At 59.5% G+C, this 24323-nt stretch overlaps 3 protein-coding genes across 3 annotated transcripts; all 3 read left to right on the top strand.

Annotated features, from left to right (window-relative positions):
• The first annotated feature begins 1873 nt into the window (after positions 1-1873).
• LOC128903438 (ADP-ribosylhydrolase ARH1-like) lies at positions 1874-5413 on the top strand. Its single transcript, XM_054187449.1, has 7 exons — positions 1874-1918; positions 2020-2243; positions 3167-3265; positions 3352-3457; positions 3803-3882; positions 3955-4138; positions 4826-5413. Exons 1-7 carry the CDS (start codon positions 1908-1910, stop codon positions 5196-5198), a joined length of 1077 nt encoding a protein of 358 aa, XP_054043424.1. The 5' UTR covers positions 1874-1907; the 3' UTR covers positions 5199-5413.
• Positions 5414-7279: 1866 nt separating this feature from the next.
• LOC128903437 (leukotriene B4 receptor 1-like) lies at positions 7280-9952 on the top strand. Its single transcript, XM_054187448.1, is given in 3 exon segments — positions 7280-7406; positions 8090-9055; positions 9944-9952. Coding segments are annotated over 2 exon segments (954 nt in total). The 5' UTR covers positions 7280-7406; positions 8090-8110.
• Positions 9953-21944: 11992 nt separating this feature from the next.
• On the top strand, positions 21945-22883 carry LOC128903436 (olfactory receptor 14A16-like). The gene has a single exon (XM_054187446.1). The coding sequence runs from the start codon at positions 21945-21947 to the stop codon at positions 22881-22883; it is 939 nt and encodes a 312-aa protein (XP_054043421.1).
• The last annotated feature ends 1440 nt before the right edge of the window (positions 22884-24323 follow it).

Raw genomic sequence — 24323 nt, 5'->3', positions numbered from 1 at the left:
TTAAATAAACAGCACTGTCTCAGTAGCTGGTCGTTTCGCTTTCTCACTGAATGCGACCAAAACTTGAGAGAGGCCGTGCTAGTTCAGGAGCACGACTAGACTGAAGGTGCAGCCCACTATTAGCGTATCCAAACCGTAACAGTTTAATACATATTAAATATGATTGGACTGATAGTGCTGGATTGGGCATCACTCCGAATTTAAACCCAGCCACACCTGGTCCCCCACCTTGGTGAGGAGTGTTAGAACGCAAGGGGGTTTATCTTCTGCCAAAACCGCTTGGCCCCGTTTCACGCAACAGTGACCCACGGGGTTTGGGGGTGTCCTGTGCCCATCCCGACCCTGACCCACAGGTTTGGCCGGTGCGTGACCCACAGGGTTTGGGGGTGCCCCGTGCCCATCCCGGCCCTGACCCACAGGGTTTGGGGTGCCCCGTCCCTGGCCGGTGTGTGACCCACGGGGTTTGGGGGTGTCCTGTGCCCATCCCGACCCTGACCCACAGGGTTTGGGTTGTCCTTATTTTGGCTGGTGCGTGACCCACACGGTTTGGGGGTGTCCTGTGCCCATCCCGACCCATGGGGTTTGGGGTGCCCTTATTGTGGCTGGTGCGTGACCCATGGGGTTTGGGGGTGTCCCGTGCCCATCCCAGCCCTGACCCACGGCATTTGGGGTGCCCTTATTTTAGCTGGTGCGTGACCCACGGGGTTTGGGGGTGTCCTGTGCCCATCCCGGCGCTGACCCACAGTGTTTGGGGGTACCCTGCCCCCTTCCTGATGGTCAACCGCAGGGTCTGGGGGCTTCTTTTTTTGGTGCCTGAATGGCCTCTTTGGGGTGGGGGCAGGACGAAACCTCAATTTCTGTTAAGTTCAAACCAAAAAAAATATAAATCCAAAACGAATTTTACTCCTCGTCATTCGCCTGTTTCACTACCCACAGCCTGTCACCCGCCCCACCCCCCGGCACGATTTTTACCAATAGAGCAGAGATCTGTGCCTTGTTTGGCATAATTTGATTCAAAAAAAGAAAAAAACAAAAAGGAATAAAAAAGAAGAAAACCTATCACTGTGGAGCGGAGAGCTGCGCTTCTTTGGGGCTTTTCTTGGGCCTGCGCCCATGCTCAGTCGTAATTAGGGCTCTGCAATTTAAGGGGGGGTTAACACCTCGCTGCCCGCTGCCGAACAGGAATGTTACTTATTTTCAAAGAGCAAAACCCAGCGGGGTTTTTTTTGGTTGTTTTTTATTTTTTATTTTTTAACGTGGGAGCTGCCCCCCACCCCCTTCCTCCACGTTGGGCTGCAAATCGCCACCCCCGGCCTGGACGGGTTCCCAGTGTCAGAGGGATTTCGCCCCAAAATACGTGTTGTCGTCAAAAATACACATTTCTCGGGGGGGGGGGGGGAGGGGGCGGGGCCGCTGCTCCTTTTCTCCCTCTCCCCACCCTCCCCGGGGGCCTGACGAAACCCCAAATCCTCCCCAAACTCCATCTCCTCCAAGTGTCCACTTTGGGTGTCCCCCCGCTCCGGCCCCGGCCCTTTTATTGCCCCCCGCCATGACACTTTGGGTGCCCCTCCATGAGCCTCCATCGCCCCTTTGAGCCACCCAGGTGGCCCCTGTCTCCCTCTTGGGTGTCCCCCGTCCCTTTAGTGTCCGCCCGCCCCCCCCCCAAAGCTGTGTCCCTTCGGGTACCCCCAGCCCCCTTTGGGGTCCCTCTTTGGGGATGTCCTTTTGGGGACACCTGGAGCCTTCCCTCCACTCCACCCCTGCCCTGGGGTCCCTCACCCCCTTGCCACGGGGACGCTGCCTCTGTCTGTGCCCCCCCGCAAGTCCCCCTAGTCCTCCTTAAGGGCCCCCAGCCAGCGCTGGCCCCGTGCCCGGGGCCCTGACGGGCATCCCCAGCTGCCACCGCCATGGCGGAGACGTGAGTGTCGGCTGGGGGGGGGGGGGGGGGGTTGGTCCCTGGCACCCCGCTCCCAGCAGTGGGCACCCCCCCCGAACCCCACGTTTCCCCCCATCCCTCAGGGTGCCGCCGGTGGAAGCCTATGAAGCCGCCATGGTGCTGAGCGGGGTGGGGGACGCACTGGGCTACCGGGGGGGCCGCTGGGAGTACTGCACCTCCGGGCCCCACATCCATGCCGAGCTGGCCCAGCTCGGGGGGCTGGAGGCCATCACCCTCGAGCCCCCCGAGTGGCCTGTCAGCGACGACACCGTCCTCCACCTCGCCACCGCCGAGGGCCTGGCCACAGGTCCGGGGTTGGGGGGTGGGGGGGGGGGGAGGCAGCGGTCTCCATTGCACCCCCACCCCCTGCCCAGGCACAGGGGAGGATCCCCAGGGGGAAGGTGCCCCACGGCGGGGGGGGACATGTTGGGTGTCCCCTTTGTACCCCTGGGCTGGATGGGGGGGGGGGTCTCTGCAGGGTGGGGGGGTGTCCGTTACACCCCTGAAATGCCCGGGGGGTCCTGGGAGGGTTTGGGGTTCCCCATTGTACCCCAGACCAAACTGGAGGGTACTGGGAGGGGGTTTTGGGGGTCCCCGACCAGCCCTGGAGGGGGTTGGGAGCATCCTAATTCCTACACACACACACTTCTTAGACATTCCCCATTTCCCCAAAAAATAAACTGTGGGCCCCTTTTCGGGGGGGCGGGGGGGGGGGGTGTCCTATTTTTCCCCACATTTTGTGGGAATTTGTGTTCCCTTTCCTCCCATATTGGGTGCTGGCGGCAGGGGGGGGGAGAGGGGGGACACCATTTCTCCCTCCCAATCTGGGGGGTCCGTGTGTGTGTGTGTGTGTGTGGTGGGGGTGGGGTGGAATTACCCCTTTCCCACCCAATTTGGGGTGCTTGGGAAGATGCCCCATTTCTCCTGAGCTTTGCGGGGGGGGTTGCGGATGTTGTTCCCCTTCCCCTCCCATTTCGGGGAGCCGTGGGTGGGGGGGTGTCCCCTTTTCCCTACACTTTTGGGGGTCCATGGGGGGGGATGTCCCCTCCTCCCCCCCCAGTTTTGGGTTCTCCATGGGGCGGTTTTCCCATTCCCCACCAGTTGGTTCCTCCTCCTCCCCCTCCTCCTCAGCTTTTGGGGCGTGGCGTTATCTCTCCCCTCCAGTTTTGGGTGGCCAATGGAGGGGGGGTCCTCACTGACAAACACCCCCCCCACCACCACCACCCCCAGGCCTGGAGGGGGAACCTCTGCTGCAGGAGCTGGCTCGCCGCTACGTGGCCGCCATGGGGGACATGGAGGGGCGCAAGCCGGGGCCCACCAGCATCCTGGGTGAGTCGGGGGAGGGCAGCTGGTGCAGGGGGACAGGGGGTGACAAGATGTGTGTGTGGGGGGTCTCACCCCCCCGCCCTCCCCAGGCACCTCCCAGCTGCGGCCAGGGGAGCCCGAGGGCTATCGCATCCCCTTCAACCCCACCGGTACCGGCTGCGGGGCCGCCATGCGCAGCCTGGCCATCGGCCTCAGGTGGGGACGGGGCCACGGGGACACGGAGGGACAGGGGGATGGAGGGGGACAGGGTGGGGATGGGGACACAGGGACACGGGGACATGGAGGGACAGGGGGATAGAAGGGGACAGGACGGGGACGGGGACATGGGAACATGGGGGTACAGGGACATGGGAACACAGGGGGATGGAGGGGGACAGGGTGGGGACATGGCGGGGGATAGGGACACAAGACTTCAGACCTGGTGGAGCTGGGGACATGAGAGGGATGGGGACACATGGCGGGGATGGGGACATGGTGGGGATTGAGACAGGGAGGGGACAGGGCTGGGGACGGGGAGGGGACCGGCTGGGGACCCCGCAGGTACCCCCGCGCTGCGGAGCTGCCGACGCTGATCCGCGTGAGCATCGAGAGCGGGCGCATGACCCATCACCACCCCACCGGTGGGTGCCAGGCTGGGGGGACAGGGCCGCAGGGGACACTGGCACCCGCCTGACCCATCCACATCCCCGCAGGCTACCTGGGGGCGCTGGCCGTGGCCCTCTTCGGGGCGCTGGGGGCGCGAGGGGAGCCCCCGCAGCGCTGGGGGGCTGAGCTGCTGCGCGTTCTGCCCCTGGCCTGGGACTACGTGGAGGGCACCGGGGTGGCCGTCAGGGACAACGCCGCCGCCTGGCCCTTCTTTGGGGATGCCTGGCACCGGTGAGGCTCCGGGGGGGGGGAAGGGGTGTCACTGGGAGCACTAGGAGGGGGCAGTGAGGATACTGGGAGGGGCTCGGGGGGTCACTGGTGCCTCTCTCTCCCAGTCCTGGTGGCATGCCATACTGGTGTCACTGCTCTGTGCCCCCACATCCCCCGCGTCCCCTGCCCCACCATCCCTGGTGTCACCCTGGTGCCCAGTTTGCCCGCACGGTCACCAGTGCCCATCCTGTCCCTGCTGCCCCCGGTGTCCCCAGGTCATCAGTGTCCCCACCAGTGCCGCCGTCCTCAGCTGTGGGAAAGTGGCCTGGGGCCACCCCACTTCCCTTCCCCCAGACCTCAGTGTCCCTGATGTCCCTTGGTGTCCCTGGTGGTGTCCCTGCTGCAGCCACTGCCATGGTGCCCCCAGGTGTCCCACTTGTCCCTAGTGTCCCCACAGGTACCTGGTATGACAGGGGCTGCTGGAGACCCCCAGTCCCGTGCCCCCCGGTGTCACCGGTCACCCCGTTGTCACTGGTGACACCAATGACCCCAATGTCCCAAGTGACACCAGTGTCCCCCGTGACTCTGGTGGTGCACATGTCTCCAGTGTGACCCCGGTGTCCCTACTGACCCCAATATCCCCAGTGTCCCCACGTTCTCAGCGTCCCCAGTCTTCCCAGTGACACCAGTGTCCCCGTGTCCTTGCAGGTACCTGGAATCCCGGGGACTCCTGGAGGGCGGTGGCCCACTGAAGGTGCCACTGCTCCCGTCCCCGGCTGAGCGGGATGCAGCGTACCTGGGCTGGGCGCTGGAAGGGTGGCCGGGCCGCAGCGGCCACGACGCACCCATGGTGGCCCTGGAGGCCCTGCTGGCAGCTGGCGGCTCCTGGGAAGACCTGTGTGCCAGGGGGGTGCTGCACGGCGGGGACAGTGACTCCACGGGGACCATTGCTGCCGGGTGCTGGGGGCTGCTGGGGGGGCTGGCGCCCATCCCCCCCGGGCTGCACCGCGGCCTCGAGTACCGCGGGCGGCTGCGCGATGCTGCCCACCGCCTCCACGCGCTGGCCTGGGGGACATGTTGAGGGTCCCCTGCCGTCCCCCTGCTGGGAAAGCCCCCAGGGTGCAGTGGGGACCTTCAGGGGGTCCTGGAGGGGCTCGAGAAGGGTCTTGGGGGGGTCAGCTGGGACCTTCATGGGATGCTGGGGGGCTCAGGAGGGTCCATGAGGGTCAGCAGGAGACCCCAGAACCTCCCCGAGGAGCCCCAGTCACCCTCCCCCCAGTAAAAATGTGACCCCTCCGAGTCACTCTGTGTCCAGGTTTGTGCCCTGGGTGGGACCCCCCCCCCCCAAAGCCAAGTCTGCTCCAGGCCAAGTTCTGGCCCCCCCAGAAGGCTCCTGGCAATTGAACACCTTGGGGGGCCTTTTCCTGGACTCTCTCCCAGTAAGTCCAGCTCTCGTGTACTGGTGGGGCAGGACTGATGGCACCTGGTTGAAGGACACACAGGGTGGTGGGTCGCAGGGTGGTGGGTCCCAGGGTGGTGGGTTGCAGTGTGATGGGTCCCAGGGTGGTGGGTCGCAGGGTGGTGGGTCCCAGGGTGATGGGTCGCAGGGTGGTGGGTCCCAGGGTGGTGGGTTGCAGTGTGATGGGTCCCAGGGTGGTGGGTCCCAGGGTGGTGGGTCCCAGTGTGACGGGTCCCAGGGTGGTGGGTTGCAGTGTGATGGGTCCCAGGGTGATGGGTCGCAGAGTGGTGGGTCCCAGGGTGATGGGTTGCAGGGTGGTGGGTTGCAGTGTGATGGGTCCCAGGGTGGTGGGTCCCAGTGTGACGGGTCGGAGGGTGGTGTCTCCCAGGGCGGTGGGTCCCAGTGTGATGGGTCTCAGGGTGGTGGGTTGCAGGGTGGTGGGTTGCAGGGTGGTGGGTCCCAGTGTGACAGGTCCCAGGGTGGTGGGTTGCAGGGTGGTGGGTCCCAGTGTGGTGGAACCCAGTGTGACGGGTCCCAGGGTGATGGGCACCCTGGATGATGGGCCTCAGGGTGAAGGTCCCCCAGGGTGATGGCCTCTAGGGTTATTGGCACCCAGTGTGATGGCCCCCAGGGTGATGGGTCCTAGGGGGAGATGGGCACCCAGGGTTATGCCACCCAGGGCCATTTCACCTATGGTGACGTGCCACAGGGCGATAGGCCCCGGGGTGATGGCACCCAGGGAACAGGCCCCAGGTTGATGGCCCACATTGTGCCCAAGTGCTTCTACCACAGCCTTCGTTGATAAAAATGATCCTTGATCCCAAAATTACCCAGGAAACATCAGGATTATGATCAAAAAGTGCTTTATTTGAAGCCCTGTCTCTACTCTGGTGGAAAGAAAGAAGAAATTAAAAGGAAAACTATTTGGTTTTATTCTCCTTCAAACCTCTGTGGACTTCTGAGTTCTGAGAAAGTTCTTCCCATGGTGGCTGAAAGCCTTGGGTTGGATCGCAGCGTGGTCCCACCTGGAGAGCATCTGCTGAGACCCAACCTCATGAGTTTGGAAGGGCAAAAAACAAAATGCAGCGGAGGGTGAAAAAGGCCAACCTTGCCCATTTCTAGTCTTGGGACACATCGTTTGGTCAAAGGCATTGTGGGAATTTTGGGGAAGAGCTGGAAGGGGAAACTTGGATCCTGCTGCAGGACATCTCCAGTCTTACCTCTCTTTGTTTGGACAATGGCATGATGGGAAATGGGGAATCCTTCAGCGGGGTGGGTTACGGAAGGGCACCTCTGTCACCGGGTCTTCTTCTCACTTGGGGTCACCCCGTCATGGGGGGCATCTGTTGGGGTTTGTCCCGATTTTAGGGCCAGAACCCAAAGGTTAGGACAGGATGGATGGACGGATGGATGGAGGGAAGAGAATGTACGTTGACCATACCACGCATAGAAGACAACCTTCCCTGTCCCCTCCACACCATCTCCATGAGCTCCCACCACCCCCACAGCCATGTGACGGAGCAACCAGACCGCCGCCTCCTGGAGGGCCTCCGGGAGGGGTTCCCTACCTGGTGGCAATGCCACCGCTTCTGTCACACACACCCCCCCCCCCCGCCAGGGGACAAATTAAGTCCACCATCCCTCCCCCACCACGTCCCCTTTGTCTCCCTGTGGTTTTCCTGCCTCCTTCCTCTTGCACGAGCGTTTCCTGCCTGGGGCTGGGTGGAGGGGAAGAGGCACCTAACGGTCACAGCCACTGGCGGTGACAAGGACATCAAGGATCCACCAGCCCCACCAGAGGCTCCAGGAAGGGACATCTGAGCCCCCAAGGTACAGGAGGGAAGGCTGGTGGGGTGGGAGGTCCTGGAGGGGCTCCTGAAAAATATGGGGGGCAACGACTAGAAGGTCTCGAAGGTGATGGGGAGGTCTGGTGGGGGGCAACTGGAAGATCTGGGTGGATGACTACAATGTCTAGGGGGGTGGAAAGTGGGAGGTTTGATGGGGGCAAAGGCGCAGTGTGGTGGCCCACTGGGCAATCTGGGGGGCAACTGGGAGATGCGAAGATAGAGGGAAAGAGCCCAGCGGGGTAAAGGAAGAAGAGGAGGAGACTTCAGAGAGCAGGGAGAAGGAAGGAGGGGTGGTGGGATGGAGAAGAAAGGGAGGGGCCCTGGGGAGGGGTGAGATGGGAGATGGGTTGGAGGGATGGAGGGAGGGACAGAGGAGAGGAGGAGAGATGAAGGGAGGGAGGAAAGGATGGAGAGGAGGAGGAAGGGTGGGATGGATGGAGGGATGGAGGTGTGGAGGGAGGGATGGATGAAGGGATGGGTGGAGGGGTGGGAAGAAGGAGGAAGGGATGGATGGATGGAGGAAAGGTGGGATGGAGGAAGGGATGGCGGGGTGGAGAGAGGGATCAGTGGATGGATGGAAGGATGGATGGATGGAAGGATGGAGGGCTGGATGGAGAGACACCTGCATTTTCTCGGGAGGATTCTGTGTTCCCCCTCTTCCCACAGCCCCTCTCCACCACCGCCATCATGTCCTCGTGTCCCGCCAACACCTCATCCCCCCCCAACGCCACCACTGCCCCCGTCCCCGCTGCAGCGCTGGGGCTGACCCTGCTGTCGGTGGCAGTGGTGGTGGGGCTGCCGGGCAATGCCATAGTCCTCTGGGGCTGTGCTGTCACCCGCCGGTGCAGCGTCCCCGTCCTCCTCATCTTCCACTTGGCCTTGGCCGACATGGTCACCCTCCTCACCGGTCCCGTCTACATCCGGGCCTTGAGTGCTGGCCAATGGAACATGGGCTTGGCCGTCTGCCGTGGGTGCAACTACCTCTGCGCCGCTGCCATGTACGTCAGCATCTTCCTCATTGCTCTTCTGGCTCTCCATCGGTGCTTGGCGGTCTCCAGGCCAGCGACGACGGTGGTGACGGCAGGTGATCGTGCCTGACAGTTGGCTTGTGGAGCGGCAGCGGTGACTTGGTCGGCGGCTTTGGTGTTGGCCATCCCATCCATCATCTTCTGGCAGGTGAAGGACGGGCACTGCAAGCGGGTGCACGGCACGAAGGCTTGGTTGGTGGTCCAAAATCTTCTGGAGACCATCTTGGGTTGGGCCCTGCCGTTGACCACCATAGCCACCGGCTACGGGTTACTGGTCTGCCGGTTACACCAGACCCGCTTGGCCTGGCGTGGTCACACCTTCCGCCTGGTGGTCGCCGTGGTGGTGGCCTTCGCTGTCGCGTGGGGACCTTACCACGTGGCCAGCTTGTTGGAAGTGGCAGCAGTCCTCCAAGGGGATGGGGGGATCTTGGAAGCGGCTGCCAAAGCCACCCGGCCACCAGCCACTGCCTTGGCCTTCCTCAGCAGCGCCATGAACCCCCTCCTCTATGCCTGCGCCGGGCGGAGGCTGCGCCGCGGCGCTGTGGGGTCTCTTCTGCCACGGCTCCTGGAGATCTCGGCCATCGCCGGCAGCTCCCGAGGGACCGTGGCCAAGGGGACCATGCAGGGGGAGAGGGGCTGGAGGGGAAGGGAGCTGGGGGGGACAACAGGGGGGAAGGAGGGGACAATGTTGGAGGAGCAAGGGGGGCAGGGGGAGGGGGGCCCCTAAAACGAACCCCTCCCGCTGTTCATGTGTCCTCTTCTCCACCTCTCCATCCTTCCCACTCCCCGTCCACCTCCATCCCTCCCTCCCTCTGTCCCTCCATCCATCCCTCCATCCCTCTCTCCATCCATCCATTTCTCCATCCCCCCCTCTCTCCATCCCCCCACCATGTCCCCTTGGTGGCCCCACCCGCTCTGTCACCCCTCGCCGAGGGCTGGAGGAGAAACATGACACCTTGGGACCCCCCCGGGGTTTCCCCCGGACAGTGATGTCACCTGTGTCCCTCTGTCCACGTCGGGACCCCCGTGGGGCACAGGGTGGGGAGGGACAGTGGGGGGCTGGGGGGGCCCAGGGGCCCGGTTCTGGGGAGATACTGGGGGGGGGTCTCAGGTGGGGCTGGGGGCAGCAGGAGTGTCCCCAGGGGTGTCACCAGGGGGGGCACCTCCCAGGAGGTCAGGGTGTCCCTGTGGCGCCTGGGGGGTGTTACCGGGAGGTACCCACCGGGTCCTGGGGGTGCCACCAGGGTGTCCCCAGGGTGTCGTTGGGGCCGGACAGTGGGACCCACTGGGGCGGGGGGGGCGGGTCCGCCACACCATGTGACGTCACGGGTGATGGGGGAGGGATGCCTGGCCAGGAACCCTCAGGTGTGATGTCATCAGTGACTGCAACGCCCACCCCCATCTGTGCCCCATAACCTATCACAGACCCCATAACCTCTCACAGACCCCATAGCGCCCCATAACTGCTCACAGACCCCATAATCTCTCACAGACCCCATAGTGCCCCATAGCTTCTCACAAACCCCATAGCGCCCCATAACTGCTCACAGACCCCATATCCTCTCACAGACCCCATAGCTTCTCACAAACCCCATAGCGCCCCATAACTGCTTACAGACCCCATAACTTCTCACAGACCCCATAGTGCCCCATAACCTCTCACAAACCCCACAGCGCCCCATAACTGCTCACAGAGCCCATAACTTCTCACAGACCCCATAGCACCCCATAACTGCTCACAGACCCCATTGTGCCCCATAACTGCTCACAGACCCCATAGTGCCCCATAACCTCTCACAAACCCCATAGCGCCCCATAACTGCTCAGAGACCTACCTCTCACAGCCCCCATAGCACCCCATAACTGCTCACAGACCCCATAACCTCACAGACCCCACAACCTCTCACAAACCCCATAGTGCCCCATAACTGCTCACAGACCCCATAACTTCTCACAGACCTCATAGCGCCCCATAACTGCTCACAGACCCCATAACTGTTCACAGACCCCACAGCACCCCATAACTTCTCACAAAGCCCACAGGGCCCCCTGTTGCCCCCCATCGCTGACTCCTCCTGCCCCATAGCCCCCCACACCCCACAGAGCCATTTCCCCGCAATCACGTGTCCCCAGCCAGGGGCCGGTGGCCGAGGGGCCGGCGGGGCAGCCCCACCTAATCACTGACCCACACCCTGCTCACCCTCTGCCGCCGGCCCCGGCTGCCCCACAGTGGTGCTGCCATGGGGCCACGTTGGGCTCTGGGGCTCCTTGTCCTCCTCCTCCTGCCGCTGCTGGGGGGCAGTGCCCAGGACCCCCAGTAGGGACTATGGGGCAGCTAAGGGGCTGGGGTGGTGTGCGGGGCTGGAGGGACTACGGGAGGTTCTGGGGCCGCTATGGGGTTGGAAGGGTGGACTATGGGGCTGGGTGTGACTACTAAGAGCTTATAGGATTGGGGGGGAATGTGGGGAGCTATGGGGCTGGGGAGGTAGGCTATGGGGCTGGGTTCAACCACGGAGCAGTTATGGGGCTGGTTGTGACCACGGAGCACCTACGGGACTGGGAGCCTGTTAAGGTCCTATGGGGTGTGTGAGGGGCTATGGGGCAGCCGTTGGGGGGCCACCAAGGCATGTGTGGGGTAGCTGTGGGGCAGCTGGGGCTCTGGGACACCCGGAGGGAGGGGGCGGAGGGGTCTATGGGGCAGCTGTGGGTCGGCCCGTGTGGGCTGGTGCTGGTGGCCCCGCGACTGGTGGCCCTGGGGACCCCCGTGGGGCTGCTGGTGGTGGCCGTGGGGCCGGTGACAGGGCCGGTGACGGCCTGGCCCGGGGAGGGTGACCGCGGGGGGACGCCCTACGCCCCCCCCAGCCCCCTTCCACCTCGGGACCCAAAACGGCTTCAGCCAGCTCCTCCGCATCCAGGTGGGGCCACTTGGGGGGCAGAGGGAGAGGGGCAGGCAGCGGCACGGCTGCGCGGGGCAGGGGGACACTGTGGGGGGATGGGGACGTCCCCGTGGGGCAGGGGGACAGGGTAGGGGGCCCTATGGGGCAGGGGGACACGCGTGCCCCCACGAGACCCCCCCCACGCCCGCAGGCGACGCCGGAGCAGGCCGGACGCTGTGGGGCGCTGTGGGCCGCCGTGGGGCCGCTGCTGCTGCTGGAGGCCCGGAGCCCCCCCCATCCCCCAGCGGGTGCATGTGGGGCTGGGGGCAGACGGGTGAGACCCTGCCCCCGGCACCCCACATCCCCCCAAAATACACCCAAATCCCCCCAAATCGCCCTCAAATTACCCCAAATCCCACGACCCGCCCCCCGAATCACCCCCAAATTACCCCAAATCTGCCAAAATCACCCCAAATTACCCCCAAACCCACCAAATTACCCCCAAATCCCCCCCAATTACCACAAATACGCCCAAAATCACAAAAAAATCACCCCAAATAACCCCAAATACCCCCAAAAAACCCAAATCGCCCCAAATACACCAATATCACCCCAAAATTGCCCCAAAATTACCCCAAATACACCAAAATCCCATCAAAACCACCCAAAATCACCAAATTACCTCAAATGCCCCCTAAATTGCCAGAAATACCCACAAATCACCCCAAAATTACCCCAAATCACCCCCTAAGAACCCCCAAATTACCCCAAAGCCCACAAATCTCCCCAAATACACCAAAATCCCCACAAAATCACCCCAAATTACCCAAATTCCTCTCAAATTGCCCCAAATCACCCCAAATCTCCCAAATCCACTTGAAAGCACCAAAAAGCCATAAAATTCTCCCAAATCTGCCAAATTCACCCAAATCGCCCCAAACTCCCCCAAATCCCAGAAATTCTCCCCAAACCTCCCCAAATTCACCCAAAATTGCCCCAAAATCATCCCCAATCACCAAAATCACACAATTTTATCACAAATCCCAGATATTGCTCAGAAATGCCCCAAAATTCACCCCAAGTCCCACAAATTCTGCCTAATTCAACCTGAATCACCCCAAAAGTGCCTCAAATCCCCTCCAAATCACCAAAATCATGCAAAATTCACCCCAAATCTCCCCCAAATTCACCAAAAATGGCACAAAACTTGCCCAAATCACTCCAAATTCTCCCAAATCACTCCAAATTCTCCCAAATCACCCCAAAATCGCCCCAAACTCACCCAAACTCACCCAAATCCCAGAAATTCTCCCCAAACCTCCCCAAATTAGCCCCAATTCAGATGAAATTGCAAAAAACTGCCCCAAATCTCTCCAAATTCACCCCAAGTCCCCCTGAAATCGCCCTGAATTCACCCCTGCCCCACGGATCCCTGTGGGTGTCCCTGCCCCACAGATCCCTATACGCGTCCCTGCCCCACGGATCCCGTCCCTCCCCAGTGCGGTTCCGCGTCTTCTCCCTGGACCCCAACCTGCACCCAAACCCCAAACCCATCCTGGTCACCATCACGGTGCGGGGCCCTGTGGGGCTGGGGCAGCTCTATGGGGCGGCCTTATGGGTCTGAGCGGGGTCTCCTCTGGGGTGGGGTAGGGATGGTCCTAAAACTAAATGGACACTTACCTTCAACTTGCACTCAAAAAGGTGGATTTTGAGCTCTGGGACACAAACGGGATGAGTAACACGAATGAGTTAATAAAAATGGAAATCAAGGACTTGTGAGGTCCCGCTCAGCTGACAGGCCATGAGCTGACCCACGGCTCGTGTAGGTTTGGTGAGATCCTTCATGTCTGGACACCTGACAGGCCAGGAGCAGGCCCACACCCTGCGTCTGTGCTTATGAGGTCGCTCACGCCTGAGTAGCCAGTGGGCCAGGAACAGGCCTAGGGATTGTGTAGGTGCCTGGAGGTCACTGGTGCCTGCGCAGACGACAGGCCAGGAGCTGCCACCTGGCTTGTGGATGTCTCTGCGATGTCACTGGTGCCTGAGGAGCCCAGGAGAAACATGTCTTGTGCTGGGTGTTTTGAGGTCCCAGGTGCCTGAGAAGCTGGTACGCCAGGACTAAGCCCCCATCTTGTGTAGGTGTTTGCAAGGTCACCTGTGACCGCTGAGCTGACAGGCCAGGAAGAGGCCCATGGGTTGTGTAGGAGCTGGTGAAGTCACTGCTGCCCGCGTACCTGGTAGGGCAGGAGCAGGAACATGGGGGATGTCACGGGTGCCTGAGTAGATGATGCCACTAAAATAGTATTTGGACCCCACCCCAGTATGGGTTTTTGGAAGAACCATCGTCAGCAGAAGCCCGGACACAGCACACACATGCGGGTGACAGCGGGACTCCTGAGCACGCAGCAGCAGCAGGAGGGTGCGAGGTCACGGTCACTGTAACCCCTGCGCACACAGGGGTGGCGGCAGGAGGGACGGGAGCTCCTTCTTCAGGTTCTTCTGCTCCTCCTTGACGTGCTCCTCCTGCACCTCCAGGAACTCCAGCTCCTGCTGCAGCTTCTTCTGCCACAGCTGGAGGGCGGGGGAGGTCCTGCCTGCCCCCACCATCTGCCTGCACCCCCTCCTGCCCGCCACCTGTCTGCCTGGACCCTCTCCTGCCTGCACCCCCCGTGCCCACACCCACCTTGTGGCGGGTGTCAAGGTCCTCCAGGTCCTCGGGTTCGGGCACCAGGAAGGACAGAGACGGGGGAGGGCATGGGGCGGCAGCTCCTCCTGGGGGGGCATGGGGGGGCTGCACCCAGGGGTGGCGGCACCCGGCGGGGAGGGTGGTGGTGGTGAAACCCAGATGAGAGAGGACACCTGGGCAAGGGCGGGCACCCGGACATTGCGGGGGGACAGTACACATGGGCTGGGGAGGGCACCCAGAGACTGGGGGGGCCCCATGGGGAGGAGTCGCCCAGAGACTGGGGGGGCTGTCACCCATGGGGGGGCACCCAGAAGCTGGAGGGAGACGCCAGAGATGGGGAGGGGGTACCCAGAGACTGGGGGGGGCATACAGAGATGGGGGGAGGCACCCAGATATTCGGGGGGGCGCAGCCAGAAAGTGGGGGGGCACCCTCGGATGGGGGGGAGACCCAGAACCGTGGCGGGACCCGGAAGCGGGTGCGGGATCACGCGGACATGGCGGGGGAGGACCGAGCGATGAGCGCGACCCGGTAGCGGGGGCCGCCCACGGGCGGGTGGGGGCCGGGGGGTCCCGGGAGAGTCTCAGCGGTGTCCCGTCCCCCCCCAGGGTGTCCCCAGGGCGTCCCCGGGCCAACCGACCTGCGCGACCTCCCGCGGCGACCCCAGCTCCGCCACGCTGCCGCGCGTCACAGGGCAACGCCCACCGCGGCCGGAAACCGAGACGACTTCCGGCGCAGGGGATGATGGGAGATGGAGTACGGGCCGGTGCGCACCCGTCATCCCAGTACGGGCCAGTGATCCCAGTATGGACCAGCATAGAGCGATCCCACTGCGGTCCCAGTGCTCCCAGTATGACTCCCTCACTCCCCCCAGTGCTCCCAGGGTGCTCCCAGTGCTCCCAGTTCGACGCCCTGACTCCCCCCAGTGCTCCCAGTGCTCCCAGTATGACCCCCTGACTCGCCCCAGTGCTCCCAGTGCTGTCCCAGTGCTCCCAGTGCGGTCCAGTTCTCCCAGTATGACTCCCTCACTCCCCCCAGTACTCCCAGTGCGGTACCAGTGCTCCCAGTATGACCCCCTGAATCCCCCCAGTGCTCCCAGTATGACCCCCTGACTCCCCCCAGTGCTCCCAGGGTGCTCCCAGTGCTCCCAGTATGACCCCCACTACTCCCCCCAGTACTCCCAGTGCGGTTCCAGTGCTCCCAGTATGACCCCCTGACTCCCCCCAGTGCTCCCAGTGCAGTCCCAGTGTTCCCAGTATGACACCCTGACTCCCCTCAGTGTTTCCAGTGCTTTCCCAGTGCTCCCAGTATGACCCCCGGGGATCCCCCCAGTGTTCCCAGTGTGGTTCCAGTGCTCCCAGTATGACTCGCTGACTCCACCCAGTGCCCCCAGTGCAGTCCCAGTTCTCCCAGTGTGAATCCCTGAATCCCCCCAGTGCTCCCAGGGTGCTCCCAGTCCTCCCAGTTTGACGCCCTGACTCCTCCAGTGCCCCCAGTGCTGACCCAGTCCTCCCAGTATGACCTCCTGACTCCCCCCAGTGCTCCCAGTGCTCCCAGTATGACCCCCTGACTCCCCCCAGTGCTCCCAGTGCTCCCAATGTTGTCCCAGTGCTCCCAGTATAACCCCCTCACTCCCCCCAGTGCTCGCAGGGTGCTCCCAGTGCTCCCAGTATGACCCCAACTACTCCCCCCAGTACTCCCACGGTGCTCCCAGTGCTCCCAGTATGACCCCCTCACTCCCCCCAGTGCTCCCAGTGCTGTCCCAGTGCTCCCAGTATGACCCTCTCACTGCCCCCAGTGCTCGCAGTGCTATCCCAGTGCTCCCAGTATGACTTCCTGACTCCCCCCAGTGCTCCCAGTGCGATCCCAGTGCTCCCAGTATGACTCCCTGAGTCCCTCCAGTTCTCCCAGTGCTGTCCCAGTGCTCCCAGTATGACTCGCTGACTCCCCCCAGTGCTCCCAGTGCGGTTCCAGTGCTCCCAGTATGACCCCCTGACTCCCCCCAGTGCTCCCAGTGCAGTCCCAGTGCTCCCAGTATGACACCCTGACTCCCCTCAGTGTTCCCAGTGCTTTCCCAGTGCTCCCAGTATGACCCCCGGGGATCCCCCCAGTGTTCCCAGTGTGGTTCCAGTGCTCCCAGTATGACTCGCTGACTCCACCCAGTGCCCCCAGTGCAGTCCCAGTTCTCCCAGTGTGAATCCCTGAATCCCCCCAGTGCTCCCAGGGTGCTCCCAGTCCTCCCAGTTCGACGCCCTGACTCCTCCAGTGCCCCCAGTGCTGACCCAGTCCTCCCAGTATGACCTCCTGACTCCCCCCAGTGCTCCCAGTGCTCCCAGTATGACCCCCTGACTCCCCCCAGTGCTCCCAGTGCTGTCCCAGTGCTCCCAATGTTGTCCCAGTGCTCCCAGTATAACCCCCTCACTCCCCCCAGTGCTCCCAGGGTGCTCCCAGTGCTCCCAGTATGACCCCAACTACTCCCCCCAGTACTCCCAGGGTGCTCCCAGTGCACCCAGTATGACCCCCTGACTCCCCCCAGTGCTCCCAGTGCTGTCCCAGTGCTCCCAGTATGACCCTCTCACTGCCCCCAGTGCTCGCAGTGCTGTCCCAGTGCTCCCAGTATGAACCCGTGACTCCCCCCAGTGCTCCCAGTGCGATCCCAGTGCTCCCAGTATGACTCCCTGACTTCCCGCAGTGCTCCCAGTGCTGTCCCAGTGCTCCCAGTACGACACCCTGACTCCCCCCAGTGCTCCCAGTGCGGTCCCAGTGCTCCCAGTATGACCCTCTCACTCCCCCCAGTGCTCCCAGTGCTGTCCCAGTGCTCCCAGTATGACCCCCTGACTCCCCCCAGTGTTCCCAGTGCTCTCCCAGTGCTCCCAGTATGATCCCCTTACTCCCCCCAGTGCTCCCAGTGCTGTCCCAGTGCTTCCAGTATGACTCCCTCACTCCTCCCAGTGCTCCCAGTATCACTCTCTGGTTACTCCCAGTGCTCCCAGTATGGTCCCAGTGCTCCCATGGTGTGTTTTAGCCTCAGACGACAACGAAGACCCACGTGCCTCTCGCTCGGGCCTTCCCAATACGGGAAGAATCGGAAGAAAAAAGGCAAGACTCTTGGGTTGAGACAAAGGCAGTTTCACAGAACAGCAAAGGGAACGAGAAAACAACAACAGTCACTCGGACAGAGGAATGTACAAACACGATTACGGAACCCACGCTCCCCGCCCCTCCCCGACCGGACCCGGGACACCCCAGCCCGCTCCAAGCGGAGATATCCTGCCCCCTCCCCCGGCAGCTCAGGGTGGGCATGGCTCACATGGCATGGAATACCTGTGTCCTGGGGAGAATTAACCCTGTCCCCGCCGCAACCAGGACATTATCCACCCCTTATTCCAGACCATCTATGCCATGCCCACATCTTACAGGTTCCAATGAATTGCCACCACTTTCCCCTGTCATGTATATACATACGTATATATATTCATGCAGATATAGTGCCCTTAGTCTATGGGCCATCCCTCCAAAGTGCCCGTTGAGTTCATTTCATCCCTGGCTCTGGGCTCCATCTGTTAGAACAGCCTGTGTCCTGGAGAGAATTAACCCTATCCCTGCCGGAACCAGGACAGCAGCCCAGAAAGCCAATCATAGCCTGGGCTGCATCTACAGAAGCGTGGCAAGCAGGTGGAGGGAGGGGATTCCCCCTCTCTACTGCAATCTCATATGACTTCATCTGGAATGCTGTGTCCAGTTCTGTGGGCCCCAGCACAAGAAAGACGTGGACCTGTTAGAGAGGGTCAAGGGAAGGATCACCAAAAATCATTGGAGGCTGGAAGACCTCTCCGAGGAAGAAAAGCTGAGAGAGTTGAAGTTGTTGAGCCTGGAAACAAAAAAGCACCAAGGAGACCTTCTTGTAGCCTTTTAACCTATGAGGCAGGCTTATAAGAGAGAGAGAGATTTCACCAGGGCCAGTAATGACAGGACAAGGGGCAATGGCTTTAAACTGAAAGAGGGTAGATTTAGATTGGACATAGGGAAGAAATTTTACAATGAGGGTGGTCAGACACTGGAAAAGGTTGCCCAGAGAAGTTGTGGATTCCCCATCGTTGGCAGTTTTCAGGGTCAGGTAGGGCAGGTCTTTGAGCATCCTGATCGAGTCGCAGATGTCCCTAAAAAACAGGGATTGGACTACATGACCTTTAAACGTCCCTTCAAATCCATGGCATGCTGGGACACTATGAGAGCAGATGTGGCCACACCAGTGCTGAGTCAAGGGGGACGATAACTGCCCTTGTCTGGGTGGCCACGGTCCTTCTAACACCACCCCATATGCAGCTGGCCTTAATGGTGCTGAGCCTTTACCAGAGGTTCATATGGCATCCCTCAAAATGCCCAGGCCCCTCTCCTCAGACTCACTCCTCACCTGGTCCTCTCCCACTTTGCCCCTTCTCCTAGAAAAAATTGAGGAGGTTTCTGTTGGCCACGTCCCCAGGTGTCTCAAGGTCCCTGTGCACTGAAGCTCCAGCACGTCAGCATTTAAATTGCATGTGCAGATGGCTCATGCTGAGTTGTGGTTCCTCTAACAAGACAATTGAGTAGCTGTAGGAGAGCAGAGGTAAGAAAAGGGGTTACTAGTGTCATGGACGTCATGAGGCAGGTGGAAAGTGCCACTGTCACCATCTCAGAAACACCAAGGGAAGGGCCAACAAGGAAACGGTGAAAAAGAGTTGGCACTTTGTATGGGAGGGGATGAGGATGATCCAAGAGAAGAACTTGAGAGTGGAAAAAGAGTGGAAAAGGGCATGAAAGGAAAAGAGGAACATCAAATTGCTTGGTTGGAAGGGACCTTTCAGATCACCTACTCCAACCATCAACCTACCTCTGACAAAAGCCATCACTAAACCATAGCTCTAAGCACTATGTCTGCCGGTCTTTTAGACACCTCCAGGGATGGGGCCTCAACCACTTCCTGGGCAGCCTGTTCCAATGCTTAATAACCCCCTCAGTGTAAAAACGTTTTCCTAATATCCTGCCTAAACCTCCCCTGGCACAACTTGAGGCCGTTTCCTCTGGTCCAATTCCCTCTTACTTGGGAGAAGAGACCGATCCCTACCTCTCTACAACCTCCTTTCTGGGAGTTGTAGAGTGAGAAGGTCTCCCCTCAGCCTCCTTTTCTCCAGGCTAAACTATCCCAGCTGTCTCAACTGCTCCATAGAATGTTTATTCTCCAGATCCCTCACCAGCTCTGTTGCCCTTCTCTAGACCTGCTCCAGCACCTCAATGTCTTTTTTGTGGTGAGGGGCCCAAAACTGGACACAGTACTCCAGGTGGGGCCTCACCCGTGCCGACAGGGGGACAATCACTTCCCTACTCCTGCTCACCACACTGTTCCTGATACAGGCCAGGATGCTGTTGGCCTCCTTGGCCACCTGCGCACACTGCTGGCTCATATTCAGCCGGCAGTTGACCAACACCCCCAGGTCTTTCCTGCAGGGCAGGTCTCCAGCCACTCCTCCCCAGGCTTGTAACGCTGCATGGGGTTGGTGTGACCCAAGTGCAGGACCCAGCACGTGGCCTTGTTGAACCTCATACCACTGGCCTTGGCCCATCGATCCAGACTCACCAGATCCCTCTACACTGCCTTTCTACCCTCAAGCAGGTCGACACTCCCACCCAACTTGGTGTCATCTGCAAACTTACTGAGGGTGCACTCGATCCCCTCGTCCAGTTCATTGATAAAGACCTTAAAGTGAACTGGCCCCAATACCGAGCCCTGGGGAACAAGCATCAGGGTGACCATCTGCACACAAACATTAACAGCTGACCAAACGGAGCTTGAATCCAGGGGCAGCTGGAGAAATGCTGGGATTTGGCCAACAGAAATTCTTGAAGTCTTTCAAGGAGAAGTGTCCAGTCCTGCATCCTGGGGAAGAATAACCCCAATGCAGCAGGACAGGCTGGGACCTGATGTGCTGAGCAGTGACCCTGCGGAGACGGGGCTGGGCACCCTGAGGGACGCCTCATGAGCCAGTGGTGCACGCTCACTATGAACAAGGCCGGCTGCCTACGGGGCTGCAGGAGGAGGAGCGTGTGCCCCCCAGGCAACTTGAGTCACCTTCCCCTTTGACTCAGCACTGCTGTGGCCCAACGCACACAGCTGTGTCCCAGTGTGCGGCTCCCCATTTTGGAGAAGTGGAGAGGACCTGCAGAGTGTCCAGAGGAGGTCTGCCACGATGGGCTCTAGGGCCCAGTGCACCTGTGCTTGGTGGAGAGGCTGAGGGACCTGGGCTTCTCTGGCCCAGTGGCAGGGAGGCTCTGGGCACTATTGGAATGGCCTGAAACTGGTTGAAAGGTTGTTTCAGAGACAATGAATCTTTTCTTTGGTGGGAAACAGCAGGAGAAAGAAAAAATGCAACAAAGGGCAGCTTGGGAGGTGGAGACTGGACACCAGGAGAAAGAAATGCCACTGCAAGGGCAGTGCTGTGCTGCAACAGATCACCCAGAGGGAGTTGGGATCAGCCCAAGGCGTTGTGTTTCAGGAACAGCCAAGGACGATGGAGAGAGATGAGTAAAGGCAGTGAGATGCTGAGGTTAGAGCAAGACGGGGAAGCAGGGGGGATGTCTGCAGCCTGCAGGGGAAGAGGAGCAGATGTGGGACACCATAGCACAGCCTGTGGTGGAGACGATCAAGGGAGTTAGCAAGGCTGAAAGCCCCCAACAGTGCTTATGTCTTTTTCCTCTTGGCTGCGGCTGTTGTCTGTGCCACCAAGGCTACCAGAAGACACCTTATCCTTACAGCACTAGGGCCTTAGCGCCTCCTCTTCCCCACCCGGGAGCCATCATTCTGCCTTTCTGCCCTTGGCATTGCACGTCCTCCCATCACAATGCCCCAGGAAGAGCCCTGAGCTGTGCTTGTGGGGCAGGATCTCCCTTCCCAGGGGCTGGAGGCCAGGGCGTGGCCCTTTGCCTTCCTCTCACACATTCAGCATTAGCCAGCATCAGAGACACCTCTCCATTGCCTTTGCCTACCTGCCCTCACTGCCTCCAGTTTTACAACGAATGAGCCCCCAGGAGCCTTTGGCACTAATGCTCCTCCGTGGGACCCATTAACGCTCCAAGAAACTTTCAAAATTACATCTGACATTGACGTCTGGAGAGGTTTCATCAGCTTCCCCTGTGTCTGAGCTTCATGGGCTCAGCACCAAAACCACCAGAGAGGTCAATAAAACGCCTTGGGCTGGTGCTGCTCAGTACAGAAATGGGGGTTGGCCGGGCGGCAGGAATCTCTGTTCGCTGCTCGGGATGGGCATCGGGGGGTAAGCAATTGTACTGCATCCCTCCTGGTTTCCTATATTCATTTACAATGATTGTTATTTTCTTTCCCGTTACTGGTCTATCAAACTGTCTGTATCTCAACCCATGAGATTTTTATTCCTTTTTCTCCCTCTTATCCCTATCTCTCTGCAGGGGGTCGGGGGACAGTGAGTCAAAAGCTGCGTGGTCTTTCCCCCCCAACAAGGCTCACAGGTGAGCTGGCTCTGCTCATGTCACTGCAATTTGAGGACAACCAGGAGTTTCCTTGAGGTTTTCCTGCAGGAATATGCTGAGCAGCTCCTCTGCGTTACAAGTGGATTACAGATGAGGTAACTAGTGAATGGCAGAAGCTGTAACCCCTTTCCCAAATCCCCGCTGCTGTGGAGCAGGGATGACTCCTTGGGAGCCCACCAGCAGAGCTCTGCTCCTCATGGCACACTTGGTCAGCAACAATGAGAGCTCCAACAAGGGCAATGCAGAAAGCTCCCGCAAAAAAGGACACAGGCAAAGTGTGTTTTCGGGGCTTGGGTTTGGAAGGGCAGGCAACGGGAAGGGATTTGCTCAGAGCTGTCCTGACTTGTGAGTGTGCTTTCCTCCTTTGGCAGTACCTCGGGAACAAAGGGATCCGATGTCCAATGGCAGCTCCATCACCCACTTCCTCCTCCTGGCATTCGCAGACACGCGGGAGCTGCAGCTCTTGCACTTCTGGCTCTTCCTGGGCATCTACCTGGCTGCCCTCCTGGGCAATGGCCTCATCATCACTGCCGTAGCCTGTGACCACCGCCTCCACACCCCCATGTACTTCTTCCTCCTCAACCTCGCCCTCCTCGACCTGGGTGCCATCTCCACCACTCTGCCCAAAGCCATGGCCAACTCCCTCTGGCACACCAGGGCCATCTCCTTCTCGGGATGTGTTGCACAGGTCTTTTTCTTTGCCTTCTTGATGTCAGCAGAGTTTTGTCTTCTCACCGTCATGGCCTACGACCGGTATGTTGCCATCTGCAAACCCCTGCACTATGGGTCCCTCCTGGGCAGCAGAGCTTGTGTCCACATGGCAGCAGCTGCCTGGGGCAGTGGCTTTCTCTATGCTCTGCTGCACACAGCCAATACATTTTCAATACCTCTCTGCCAAGGCAATGGCCTAGACCAGTTCTTCTGTGAAATCCCCCAGATCCTCAAGCTCTCCTGCTCAGACTCAGACTACCTCAGGGAAGTTGGCCTTCTTCTGTTTGGTGCCTTTTTTTCTTTTGTGTGTTTTGTTTTCATTGTGGTGTCCTACGTGCAGATCTTCAGGGCCATGCTGAGTATCCCCTCTGGGGAGGGACAGCACAAAGCGTTTTCCACGTACCTCCCTCACCTGGCCGTGGTCTCTCTCTTTATCAGTTTTGGCATGTTTGCCTACCTGAAGCCCACCTCCATCTCCTCCACAGATCTAGACTTAGTGGTGTCAATTCTGTACTCGGTGTTGCCTCCAGCAGTGAACCCCCTCATCTACAGCATGAGGAAGCAGGAGCTCAGGGATGCCCTGACTAAACTGTTGCAATATACTGTATTTAACCCTCAATGAGGTAACTGTCTTTCTCCTACGACTCCCAGCATATTCACAGAAAATAGCAGGACGACCTTTTGTTCATAACCTTTTTACGTGCTTTCTTTGGTAGTTTCTTTCTCTTTCTTTCTTTCTTTCTTTCTTTCTTTCTTTCTTTCTTTCTTTCTTTCTTTCTTTCTTTCTTTCTTTCTTTCTTTCTTTCTTTCTTTCTTTCTTTCTTTCTTTCTTTCTTTCTTTCTTTCTTTCTTTCCTTCCTTCCTTCCTTCCTTCCTTCCTTCCTTCCTTCCTTCCTTCCTTCCTTCCTTCCTTCTTTCTTTCTTTCCTTCTTTCCTTCTTTCCTTCTTTCCTTCTTTCCTTCTTTCCTTCTTTCTTTCCTTCTTTCTTTCCTTCTTTCTTTCCTTCTTTTCTTTCTTTCCTTCTTTTCTTTCTTTCCTTCTTTTTCCCTTCCGATATTACTTGCTTTCTTTTCTCTCTTTCTCTCTTTCACTGTTTCTCTTTTTCTCTCTTCCTCTTATTTTAGGCTTGTGATAATATTATTCCTAAGCTCACATTTTTAGCATCCCGATGATGAGACGTACATGAGAAGCCAGACTCCCTCCATACTTGAAACAAAATAAAGGCGGCAGCAGAAAATCAAGCAGTGAATGAATGCTTTATTTTGCTTTGCTTACACACGCAGCTTTGGCTTTACCTGGGCTGAGCTGGGAAGTGCTCGGGAGAGGAAAACACCAGTGCAGAGCTCAGCTGTGTGAGTGCGAAGGCTGGGTGCACACAGCAGTGTTCTCACACAGCCAGGCCTTCTGGAGAGACAGGAAGGACCAGCAGAGCAGGACCTGCTCTGTGCCACGGTCCCTGGACACCCCGGGGAACCTGCCCCAGGGTAATCGTCACCAACCAGCCCCTCACAGCTGCAGCAGCAGCCACTCACCTCAGCTCAGAAAGCTGGTCTGTCCCTCCATGGAGGGACACAAAATGACTGCATCAGAAGTTTGTTCTTGCGTTACAGACTTATGAATGCACATTTCATGTGTGTGATGAGATGAATTTGAGGGAGCACAAGTGCCAGCAGCTACTCCTAGGAGTGTCCTCTTGTGGGAAACTCAGCTTATTGAGATCACTTCAGGTTTGGAGTAACATCCGCTGGGTAACCACCACTGGCATGTGCTTCCTTATGTGTAGGTCATAAAGACATCGAATCATAGAATCACAGCATGGTTCGGGGCTGCCAGCACACATTGCCAGCTCATGTTCAGTTACTCCAACCCCAGCATCCTCACGCCCTTCTCTGCAGGGCTGCTCTCAATCCCTTCGTCAACACACTCCATGAGTCTCCTGCACTGCTCACGGCTTCATGGGATGCTCTTCCAGCAGCTGCCAGGGTGACTGGAGTCCTCCAGTAGATCTCAGCCTCTGAGTGTGGTGCTTCCTGGAGGTGAAGTAAGAACGCTTCGTCAAAAG

Source organism: Rissa tridactyla, unplaced genomic scaffold (assembly GCF_028500815.1).
Source record: "Rissa tridactyla isolate bRisTri1 unplaced genomic scaffold, bRisTri1.patW.cur.20221130 scaffold_33, whole genome shotgun sequence".
NCBI lineage: Eukaryota > Metazoa > Chordata > Aves > Charadriiformes > Laridae > Rissa > Rissa tridactyla.
Note: the sequence above shows the minus strand (reverse complement) of the source record. Positions and strands in the feature narration are given on the sequence as shown.

Coding starts and splice junctions, on each gene's coding strand:
- LOC128903438 (XM_054187449.1), top strand. Junction 2,244..3,166: donor CGCCGAGGGCCTGGCCACAG/GTCCGGGGTTGG, acceptor CACCACCCCCAG/GCCTGGAGGGGGAACCTCTG. Junction 3,266..3,351: donor GGGGCCCACCAGCATCCTGG/GTGAGTCGGGGG, acceptor CGCCCTCCCCAG/GCACCTCCCAGCTGCGGCCA.
- LOC128903436 (XM_054187446.1), top strand. CDS start 21,945: ATGTCCAATGGCAGCTCCATCACCCACTTCCTCCTCCTGGCATTCGCA.